This window comes from Lepidochelys olivacea (genome assembly GCF_965140295.1).
Source record: "Lepidochelys olivacea isolate rLepOli2 genome assembly, chromosome: 1".
Classification (NCBI taxonomy): domain Eukaryota; kingdom Metazoa; phylum Chordata; order Testudines; family Cheloniidae; genus Lepidochelys; species Lepidochelys olivacea.
The window spans coordinates 110,011,109-110,023,406 of record NC_140411.1 but is presented as its reverse complement, the minus strand read 5'-3'; the positions used below and the strand labels follow the sequence as shown (position 1 = coordinate 110,023,406).

The following is a 12,298-nucleotide window of genomic DNA, read 5'->3' as shown; positions in this document are numbered from 1 at the left end:
TTCAGTAGGAGAGATCTACAGCCTACTTACTTCTGAAGGGTTATGCTTTCAGCTCAAGTGAAAGAACCCTGTGCTATTGATCTCTACTGACAACAAATGGTAGGGGCACTGATAAAGGGATGAATGTAAATAAAAATATACATGTGAAAGTGAATTGAACCTGTGTATCTGAGAACAGAATTTAGCTTCACAGCATTAAACAAATCTTTGTGGGTATATTTTCCTAATTTCCACTCTTTTCTCAATGACTAGAGACCACAAGTCACTTATACCTAGTCTCTTATACAAGTCTCTTATACCTAGTATTTTGACGAGGCTGAGTCACAGAGGGAATTGCAGCAAAAAAATAACTTGCATTTCCCAAAAGACTGTATTCTTCTGCTCAGCCTTTGTTATTCTGTACTTGATGAGTTTGAGTTATAAATCTAAACCAAAGACTAGCCTCTTGTCCACACAATTCTCATTAACACCATTGGGAGTTCTGTGCTTAAATCTGCCATTGTTAAACAAAACAAAAACAACCTCCTGCCCATACCCCAGAATCTCTAGCATATCAACAGATTGCAGGTTTGTAATTTTAAATCAGTGACATTTCAAAGCTATTGCAGTCAGTGGCGGATTAGCCACTGGGCTGACAGGGCCTATGCCCAGGGACCCCTGAAAAAATCCGCCACCAGGCAGCAGAAGCCCAGAGCTCCGGCCACTGGGCAGATCAGGGGAAGCCCCTGCACCCCGACCCCACTCCCTGGCAACAGTGACAGGTGGGATAGGAGAAGCCCCTGCGCCCTGACCCTGATCCCTGGTAGCAGTGCTGGACAGGTTGGGGGAAGCCCCCATGCCCTGACCCTGCTCCCAGACAGGTGAGCGTGTCAGGGGAAGCCTGAATACCCTGACCCCACTCTCCGGCAGAAGCACTGGGCAGGGTGGGAGAAGCCCCGGCGTCCTACCCATGCCCATGGCAGAAGCTGCAGGGTGGCAGGGGAAGCTCCCAGCAGACCCAGACCCAGGCAGAAGCCACGGGGCGGCAGGGGAAGCCCCCACACCCAGACAGGTGAGTGTGTCAGGGGAAGCCTGAATACCCTGACCCCACTCTCCGGCAGAAGCACTGGGCAGGGTGGGAGAAGCCCCGGCGCCCTACCCATGCCCATGGCAGAAGCTGCAGGGTGGCAGGGGAAGCTCCCAGCAGCCCCAGACCCAGGCAGAAGCCACGGGGCGGCAGGGGAAGCCCCCACACCCAACCCCACTCTCCGGCAGAAGTGCAGGGCAGGACAAGCCCCAGCACCTCAACCCTGGTCCCCCGCAGAAGCATGGGGGTGGTGGGGAAAGCCCCAGCACTCGGACCTCTGCTGTAGCCCTGGGATTGGAGGAACTCTTGCTACCTGCTACGGCCTCAGGTCTGGAAGAGCTCTCGCTCCCCACTGTGCCCAGGGCATGGAATGGGGACAGAGCTTCTCCGGTCTTGGGGCCACAGTGTGGGAGGGAGCAGAAAGGAGCAAACAAGTTGCAAGACCACAGTGTTGGGGGGTGTGGAATGGGGAGGGACCATGGGTGGAACAGGGGCAGGGCCCCAGGGAGGGGGCAGAAAGGGTGGAACAGGGGTAGGACTGCAGGCAGCATGCGTGGGGACGGGTCCCCCACTTGCTCTGGCCCCGGGCCCCAGGAAACTTTAATCCACCTCTGATTACAGTATTCATTTTGTGTGAGAATGAAACTTGTCGTTTCAGTACAACAGTAATTATGTGATAACCAATTATTCCACCAATAAATTTAAAAATTCAAAGGACTCTCAAATTACAGCAGTAACATATAGTACAGAAAACTTGTGTAATTGGTTTAGACATTTTTCCAGTACAGTGGCAGACTATTGGTCAATATAAGTAATTTGTTGTAGTTTAGTAAAACATAGCTAAAGATAGAACACAAAACTGGGAAAAGTTATATGAAACATATATAAACCTATAAAAAAGAGAGGAAGAACGGTCTTGTGGTTAAATCACTGGATTGGAACTCAGGAGATCTATGTCATTACTGGGTTTTGCTAAAGACTTCTTGGGTGACATGATGTTTGAATTTGCTGACTTCCTTTTTATTTATTGTATCTTTGGAATTTTTTTATAAAAAAAAGCAAGGGAAGAATACTTTTTATCCTTCCCAATAAAGTAGCATCAACTTTCAGAGTCTTATCTTTTCTTTAACTTCATATCAGTTTCTAGTGAAAAATCTGACAATTCTTTAAAGAGTCATTATACATTTAATTCTAACTCAGGGTGTATGTTTGTAAATTAACAATAAAAAACCCCACAAGAGCTAATGGGTCAAATTCTCTGCTGGTATAAATGGGCACAGCTTCTGTGATGTGAAAGGAATTTATTCTAGCTAAGAATTTGGTCCACTATGAAAATAAATGATTACTGAATTGAAAAAAGTCAATAAAATAGTTTTGGGGAAAACCTTGCAGTGGTAAGAATCCAAACAACTTGCAAACATCTACAAAGATTTTTTTATTTCAAATTTGGGGGAAAACCCACTTCTACACCCAGTCCCTATATGGCAAGCTATAAACTTTAAATAAGAGGCGTTTATAAATTAAATGCCAGCACGAGCTTACCTATTGCAAAGCAGCCAGAAGAAGGCGGCTGATGTGATATATGTATTGTTGATAACTTACTACTGGTCTCTTTCTTCAGTTAAAGAAACATAATAAATTTCTTTTAAAAAGTTTTAGATACACCTCATGTTTTGTGAATTATTCCCTCTAGACTTCTAGCTTCATTAAAATAAAAAAGTCTGAGTGATCTGACAAAAGAGGCATTGCTCGCACACTGAACTATCTTTACCGCTCATGGTTTCTATTACTCCAGTCCACTACAAAAACAGTGACCAAAGGGTTCAAGCACTGTTAGACTCATATGAAAAGTACAAAGTGAGGTTTCAATAGGGAGCACTTTCTCACTCTCTACAGAAAGAGCAAAATGTTTCCTTCATTTCCATTTTCCATAAAGCCTTCTAGGTTGACTTCTAAACAAGCTAAGGATGCAATAGGCCCCACAGTGGATTATTATATTGCAAGCATTTATTGTTGTTTCCTACACAGTTGCATTAACCATTTAAAAATTTAAATGACAAACTCCTTTGTCCAAGGTATTCATTTATGAAAGCTATTTTTTTAAAACTTCTTAAACTTATAGAATTACTACAAAAAACGTGAGATCTGGAAAGTGTGTTTTCATGGCATAATAAACACCAAAAGATATTGTTTTCTGTTATAAATTTCTCTGCTTTACTCAGATCCCAATTTCTCATGCAATCCACATCTCCGTTCTGTTTTTCAAAAAGGACCAATTCACACAGTAGTTTATATTCTAAAACTAGTCTTTGACAACTAGCAAATATACAAATTATTTACAACATAAGAACATAAGAATGGCCATACTGGGTCAGACCAATGGTCCATCTAGCCCAGTATCCTGTCTTCCGACAGTGGCCAATGCCAGGTGCTTCAGAGGCAATGAACAAAACAGGACAATTATCGAGTGATCCATCCCCTGTAATCTACTCCCAGCTTCTGGCAGGTAGAGGCTTAGGACACCAAGAGCATGGGGTTGTATCCCTGAGCATCTTGGCTAACAGCCATTGATGGACCTAGCCTCCATGAACTTATTAAATTCTTTTTTGAACCAAGCTGTATTACTGGCCTTCACAACATCTCCTGGCAATGAGTTCCACAGGTTGACTGTGCATTGTGTGAAGTACTACTTTCTTAGATTTGTTTTACGTCTGCTACCTATTAAATTCATTGCATGACCCACGTTTTTTGAGTTTTGTGAAGGGGTAAAAACTTCCTTATTTACTTTCTCATCACTATTCATGATTTTATAGACCTTTGTCATATCTCCTCCCTTTAGTTGTCTCTTTTCCAAGCTGAACAGCTCCAGTCGTTTTTAAAATCGCTCCTCATAAGGAAGTAGTTCCATACCCATAATTTTTATCACCCTTTTCTGTACCTTTTCCAATCCTAATATATCTTTTCTGAGATGGGGTGACCAGAACTGCACACAGTATTCAAGGTGTGGGAGTATCATGGATTTATATATATACACATACATACATATATATATATATGTATATACACACACACACACTCTAATTCTGTGCAATGTTGCTTATATTCAAACTATGGAACCAGCCCTGCAGCCCTTACCTACCTGAGTAACCTTTATTAAGGGCCAAATCCAGAGGGGTGTTGCCCACTCACTCAGAGATAGAACTGAACACCTCCTAATAGGTGCTAAAGGTCCTCAAGAGCTATAAAAATCAATGGAACTGACTCCATCACTTAACCTACTAGCTGACAGATTCACTGTTCAATAGGAACATTGCTGTGGTGGAAGGTCATAGTAATGGAGAGAGAGAGAGAGGTGATTTCTCAGATAGCAAGAACTAACTGTACAGAGAGCTTTGAATATCAGGACGGAGACCTTGAACTGGGTTCAGTACTCCTTGCAAAGAACAGAGCCATGGGTTCACAACAGTGTGTGGTGCTAAACAAACAGGCTGCTGCGTTGTGTAGGTGTTCGTGCTTTATGAGAACATGTGGCTTCATTCCTATTTATAATCCTAAACATACTTTAAACTGTTGGTTTCTTTAAATGAGTGGGCTCACTCACCAACCCCTGTACCAAAGAACATCTCCAGCCATAGGACTTCAATGCCTTTTCTTCCAAGTGTTAGTTTTAGTTCTTCAATAGATTACTCACATCCTTTCCCTCTGATCTGGGGCCTTCTGCAAGACCCCGTCTAATCTCTACGGGGTTACACTCCACAGGCCATCCACCTGGGAGACAGGACAAGCCCCTCTGCTCCCTTCTCCTTCCCGGCCTTTGCCTTGCAGGACTACTTCCACAAGTCATCCACTTAAGAGTCTCTCATAAACTGGGGTCTTCCTCCAACCTGAGGACTCCTGTTTTCTACAGTTCAACTGAGCTTTTGCTGGCTTTTGTGAGGACCAGGTGATCTTCAGGCTATCAGCTCATCCCTATCCTCACAGTCACAGCTGAGAGGTAGCTGATTAGTCAAGTGGGACTGAGTCCAATTATCTTGAAGAGCCAGACACCCTGTGATAGTTCCTGTGCAAAGAATATCCATATTTAGTTGATGCACAGTCTGACTGCACTCAGACTTCCAAAGGACCAGCCAACAGAGAAAAGGGAGAAGGGAATAAAGGAGTAAACACTTCAAAAAATTCAGAGGAACTGGCTCAATCAAAGTTCCCTTTATCCTCCCCTCCAAAGATTCAAATTATGAGGCCAGACAGGAAGCAGTCTGGCCCGCAAGAGCCACAATTTTGAGCTTTCACTCATTTAAGAAGAAAATGTATATTTGATTACGAATTGAAAATGTAACCCTGAGCCATGCCCTGCAACCTTTAAACTGAAGTGTTTGAATCAGACCTGTCACAATGGGGAGGTGGTAGAGAGGACTCATGCCTAAATCCACAAAAGAACTTGTGTGCCTAAAGTGAGAGTTAGGTGCCTAAATCCAAAATTTAGGACCACTAAGATCCTGAAACCCCCTGCTCATGTGTAAATGCCTAAAATCCCTCCGCACCTACAATTTTTCTGCAAAGTCCCTGAGGCACCTAAGTTTCTGCCTCTGGGCACACACACAGCGGTCTCTGGGAGGCATCCAGACACCTCTCTCTCTCTCTTTCTCACCTAAGCTCTCTCTCAGTCCAATGCGACCCTCAAACCAGGAGAAGAGAACTGGGGCAACACCTCTCCTCTTCAAGGGCCAATCCAATAGGTGTGCTCAGAGCACACCTATCTTCACACAAAAAAGCTGGAAGACCTTTAATCCAATGTTGGGACTGGGAGACCCTCGTTCCATTTCCCCATCTGCCTGAGGGACAGAAAGGATTTGAACAGAGGCCTGCCCCCCTCCCAGGGAAGTGCCGTAGCCCCTGGACTATAGCATCACTCTCACTCGCCCAGTGCATATTTAATTATTCATACAAAGTTTATGACTTCAACAGGAGAGCTCGAAAGTGACCCATTCAGAATATCCCATAGTTCACTGGTTTGAGAAACCCCTGTTCCGACTGCTTCTTCTCATAGAGCAGAGGAAATAATTGAACTGGAGTCTCCCATATTCCAGATGAAAGCCCTAATCACTGGGCTAAAGGTTATAAGGGAGGCCTCTTCAACCTTCTCCTCCCTCTCCCGGCCATTTTATGTGGAGTTAGGTGAGTGCTGTGCTGTTCTTGCAAGAAATGGCTTAGACATCTGACTCCAGGAGAGACTTCACTACTGTGGATCCCAAGCAGAGATAGGCACCTTGATCTAGCCTGGATTTGGATGCCTAACTCTCAAAGAGGGGTACAACTTAAGACACACCTATCTTGTTGGCATCTACTATTGATTAGCTTAGGCAGCTCCTCGCCTAGTGTGCTGGCTTTTGTGAATTGCATTCTCAGGTGACTCTCTTCCCCCATGCATTGTATAAGGAACCTAGGCACCTCATCAGGGTTTGTGGATTCCACAGGGCGGCTAGGTGCCTAAAAGTGAGGAGTTGCAATGCCTAAGTTCCTGTACAGATCTGGGCCCCACTACCTTCACAATCACCTCCTGTGCAGCCCCAGAAGCAGCTCTGATGTGAGCAAAGAGCACTCTGAGCAGCTGGTGTCTCTTCCTTTTCAACTGCTCAGCAGGAAGTCCACTGGTACTACAGGGGAATAAAGATAGTGGCTCTCGCTCGTTCTTTATCTGCTTCCCTGCAAGTCTGCAGGAGCTCATCTGACTCTCTTTGACCCTAGGGTAGCCCTTAAAGTATGGCTTCTGCCCTCACACGGCCACCTGGAACAGCCATGAGAGAAGAAAAGGAGGAAAAGCTGAAAACCAGCAATCAGTGATGGCTCCTTGGTTCTTTGCACAAGATCTGCCAGTGGTTGCTCTAACTTGTGCCACCTGGCAATAGTTTCATAGGAACCATACACCACAACCAGTAGGCAGCATGCTCCAGCAACTCCTCCCCATGTTTGGCATGGTCGGGGGGATGGAGACCTAGAGCTCCCAACTGTCATCCATGTCACATGATATTTATGCCTCTGGCAGCCCTGGCACTCATTCCTGCAACCCAGCTGGATCCTCATTCATCAAGCCAGATGGTTAGCAGGAGCTGTACTAGCTCCTCTGAGTCACTAGGGGCACCTACTCTTCAGGAAGCCTCTCTGGCACCTGCTCTCTTACATCTGCTCCTGGCCAGGTACCAGTACTAAGCAGCATAGAGGCTCAGGGTGGAGGAAGGGAGGAGTTGATTGTGGCAGGAGCTGCAAAGTAAGGCAGAAAAGGCTGAAACTTTATATATGTAAAATTAATGACAAGTTTCCCTTTAGATCTTGCCAGCCAGCACAGATGTTTTCACAATTATTTGTAAAGTTGTTAATGTACTGATGAATTAACTTCAGTCAGAAGTTTTTGATGTATAGTCATTAGCAGCAATCCAAAGGCGTGGTACTGCTTCTCTGGCTTGAAAGACTTCTTATTAAGAAAGAGTTCTCCACCAAATTCTAAATTGTACCCAGTGGCAGCAATGCTAATTAGCATCAGAGCTTCATGTTTTCTTTATCCAATTGTCTGTTGACTGCGCTGAATTCCAAATGCCCTTCAAAGTAAGGCTGATTATGCCAGCCACAGCTAGTCACGGGACAAGCAGACTCCATGCAACTTCTCCAGACTTCGTTGTGAATGATAACTAATAGGCAACATGCCTATTGTGCATGTAGTGAGTCACCTCAAGAACAGAAAATGAGCACTGGGCCAGTTTATACTGAGGTTTTGTTTGAACAAATATTCCCTCTGAGGACTATCATGAGAGCAAACTCTATGCCAATTTAACCAGAGTCTCTAGTGGCAAAAAGTTGTTGCTTAAACCAGATGTACAGCTGAGTCTGTGACAGCCGAAGAGGCCAACAAATACTAAATGCATCCAGTGCACACGGTGTCAAAGTGATGTTTTACAGAACTAAAAATAATTTTGTAAACATGTTGTGAAGTTCTTTGAATAAAATAAAATATACCCTTTTCCATTATTCACACATTTCTAATTAAAACTGAACCACAAATAACAAAATAAATGAGGAAAGTATGTTTTGTAATAGATCTTCCTTGGCTTTCAATGTTTGCTTACCTATGACCTAATGGCATCAGGAGCCTGCTCAACTCTCAGTTAAGTCAAAGGGAGTTGAGGGTAGTGAGTGCTGCAGAACTGCCCTAATTTGATAGTTTTCACAAATTAATTTGTAGTGGGCTTCCACTCACTAGGGCACATTGAGTGAGTTTCTACTTTGCTATTTTAGTATTTTCAAGTTTCTGCCCTACACAGGTGTTTGTTTGGTTGCTCTTTTCTCCTCTTGAATAGATTCAGCAACCTGTGAAATAAGGGTTGGTCAGCCAATACAAAAATGCAAAATGTTTTAGTCACAGTACTTGGCAGTATTTCAGCAAGTAACTCTTTCCACCAACTCTAATGGCTATAAGAAATCTGATACTTGGCTTCTGTCACAAAGATGATAATAAACAAAATTACAAAGGAAAAAAAAGTACAACCCACCCAACTTCATGAATCCTTTTACCACCACTAAAAGTTTTATCCTACAGTGCACCAAGAAGGATGTGCAGGGAAGATGCACACCTGTTGAGCGAAGCACTCTGACTGAATAGATATAGAGGCAGTAGCTGCAGAGAGAGTAATGTGCACCAATTAAGTCAGTGGCCCCTGCTCCCAAATCAGCTTCAACTGGAGCAGGATCTAGTCATTGTAATTAAAAGCACTTAATGACCTTGCACATATCCCCTTCCATATGGGGGCTCAATATCCAAAAGGCCTCCAGGGACATGGTGACTGAACATGACTACTACACTGTTCTTCCGTCCTAATCCACTATATGGTAATGAGGCGTTCTCCTTATGTTGATATGGGCAATCAGTATTTCTGCTATGAGCAGGAGTACTGCTGGTAATGTGTTGCTTCATCATCTATGTCTCAGGACAGCAAGTAGCAACACCCTATGCAGAGGAGGCCCGACATCTTTTGTGGCCTACCACCCTTCCTCTTCTACTGTCATGCAGAGTCAAGCCCAAGGACTGTAACAAGAAATTGAAGTGGCACAAACTGAGTGGAAAGTGGAAAAAGGGAGCTCACATGGGATTCAAGACAGCAGCAAGGATGTGTGGCCTGCCTCTCTTAACCTTTTCTTAGCAGTAGGGGGCAGAAAGGGCTGAATTACTGTATCAGATGTAGCAGAGTCTGCCATTTAGGGCTCCTAAATCATGCAGGATTGGATGTGCACCCTTGCACAGGTTAGGAGCTTTGCATGGCAACTGCCTCATCCTGCAATCCTTTACTTGCTCCCCTCAAAACACTGCTTCAGCCCCTTCTGCTTCGTGCCAATGCATTCCACACAGTCCCAAATGGCTCCCCTCCTGTGGAAGTTCTAAATCCCACAAGCCTGATATTCTTCTGCTTTAATGCAAATAATGAGGACTGAGTATACATTTACCCCCATGCCCAATTTGTAGAAACATTTTGATAAAACTGAAGGTTACTGAATGGTTTTATAATTGCTTAACATTGCCATATGATCCAGGCCAGCTTTGCCTCATAAAAAGCCAGGGAGAAATGGTTTGCCATATAACTTAGTTCTAATATGCTGCATAATGAAAGAGACCTTTGATAATAATCCTGTAATCCTCCACGCAAGTGCCATGTACTGTGTTTTGTTCCAGAATGTTTCTTTCTTAATTAAATCTTAGTTTCAGATGTGCATTTAGTTGCTTCATTCAAACAATCTAAAAACTGCTATAGGAACTATAGTGAAGTCAAATAATAAGATATTCTTTTTCAGCAAGAGTATTATTTAACATACATAACTCCTACAGACTGATCCAAAGTTCACTGATGTCAGTGGATTTTGGATCTGGTCTCTACAGTGCAACATACAAGTGTCTGGATAGGAAGACATTGGTACTTACACGGCCCCCTTTTTCAGGGAAACATTCACATCCCCTACTACAGTCTCTTCCTCCACATGGTCCTGTGTAAGATTTTCCACCCTGAAAACAGAATGCACACAAAAATGTTAAATGAAGTCAGCTACAGTACATAGGAGAAAATAGTAAAACATATACTTGGAATGGTAAGCTCACTGGGAGTTGTCCCAAGCAAAGACTAGGCCTTCTTAATTCATTCATTCCAAGGAGGAGGATTAGTAGATTTCCAGTTCCTAGTTATACACATTTTAGCAAAAACCATAACAGCCTAAAAAAGCATTGAGTCTAAATTTTAGGAAATTTCAAAACTGTCATTAGGGGATTAACACTACGAACTACTGTGACAAGATTTTCTACACGGATATAGAATTTCTAAATGTTGTTATAACTCCACATTGTGAGTAGTATGTCTCATACATCTTTTTGATGCCTCCAGCAAACATCTGTATTACATAAGCACAGCTGCTGAATTCTTTGGGGGGGTATTGTATAAGTCATATATATCAATGCAGTGGGCCATTCAATACCTGGTATTAATTGTTATTGTATTGTCAAGACATATCCAGTATAGTCTAAGTTTTATTGCATGCAATAATTTAGATTCCCAAAGCAAACACCCACATTTGTTGTGAGGCTCTCATGGCTCTCATACATTTAAGTTCCTTTTTTGTTAGTTTTAAGGCATACAAGATTTAAATTAATTTGGATTCAAAGTTTTCCCCAAGTTTGATGAAACCTGATAGCTAAATTGATAAAATGTGTCCTAGGAACTGAAATTGTGTCTTCAGCTTCCCAAAAGATTTCATATTTGTTTCAGAAAATAATCTCCCAGACATAATACTCCCCCACTTCATTCACGGAATTCTGCACCATTTGAGAAGGAGAATATGTTTAGACTATACCATACAGGAGTGACTAAGTCATGGCCATTTTGTAATCACTAACAACAAAGAGTTTTTCTCTTAATTGGTGGTGTGGGTTTGAATTTGGTAAACATTATTGCTAAAAAGAAAATTCACTGGAAATTTGGAAGCTGGTATATTTGTTTACTTGTGGGGAAAAATGCAGTTGTTTACACATGTATTGGAAAATGTTCAGGGGCTATGGTTTATGTGACATCCTTCCTTCCAGCTTTTAATTTGAAAATTGGAACAATACTCATAGCTAAAGTGGTGACACCAATTGTTTGCTTCCATAATTTTAGGAAGTTTTTAATTTCCTTTTCCTCTTTTTTATGTCCTTTAAGTAGAAAAATTCTTGGGATAACCAAAAGAAAAATCTGGAAGGTGTATCTAGAAGGTAGAGAACCCAATGGGAAAATGTTTGAGACTGACCCTAATTTTCCATTCTGGATTATGGTTGGGCTCTTCTTGCCTGGGTTTGGCCTTTTGTACTTCTGAGTTTTAGAGGTAACATTTTCCACTTTTCCATCTATAAATGTTTATAATTCACTGATGTAGTGTTACTGCATTGTCATTTATTTTGAAATTATTATGAAATTGTAACATAAGGTTCCCCCCCCCCAGTGTTTAAGTGTAAATTTGTAAAAAAATTCTTGTTAAAAGGTTACGTAAACAATGCTATATATACACACACACACACATACACACACGATGGAAGGGCAATCAAGTTAGAGTATGACATAAGACATTGTCATTCAAAAAGCCCCAAACTCTAGGGACAAAAGTTTAGAGATATACAAAGTATTTTTTATTTGATTTCTATAATTTTTGAGAAAAATGTATTTAATTGTTTATGTGAATAAACCTGACTTATTGAAAACTGAGCTGACTATCTTAAAACTGTGTTAACAATTAAATGACATTTCAGGAGCTTGTGCAATTAAATTGAAGGTAAGAACCAAAGCTGTAGCTTAAAATTCAAGAAGTCTGCTGAAGAACAATCTGAGGTCAGAGGTGACATTAATCTCTCATATCTTGGTGATGGTCTAGGACAATGGTTCTCAATCAGGGGTCCGAGGGCTGCTGGAGGGCCATGAGCAGATTTCAGGGGGGCTGCCAAGCAGGGCCAGTGTTAGACTTGCTGGGATCTGGGGTAGAAAGCTGAAGCCACACTGTGTGGGGCTGAAGGCCCAGGCTCCCAGCCCTGCCACCTGGGGCTGAGGCTTGAGCAACCTAGCTTTGTGCGGCCCCCTCTGGTGTGGGGCCCCAGGCAAGTGCCCTGCTTGCTACACCCCAATGCTGGTCCTGGCTTTTATATGCAGAAAAACAGTTGTGGCACTACCCAGCCAT

At 42.7% G+C, this 12,298-nt stretch overlaps 1 protein-coding gene across 2 annotated transcripts in view; it reads right to left on the bottom strand.

The window, feature by feature from the left end:
* COL4A2 (collagen type IV alpha 2 chain) overlaps nt 1–12,298 on the bottom strand; it is a 246,015-nt gene that overhangs the window by 168,537 nt on the left and 65,180 nt on the right. For both annotated transcript variants that reach the window (XM_084610484.1, XM_084610485.1), the window contains exon 4: nt 10,029–10,109. In XM_084610484.1, coding sequence (XP_084466610.1) covers nt 10,029–10,109 — 81 coding nt within the window. The remainder of the gene's footprint in view (nt 1–10,028; nt 10,110–12,298) is intronic.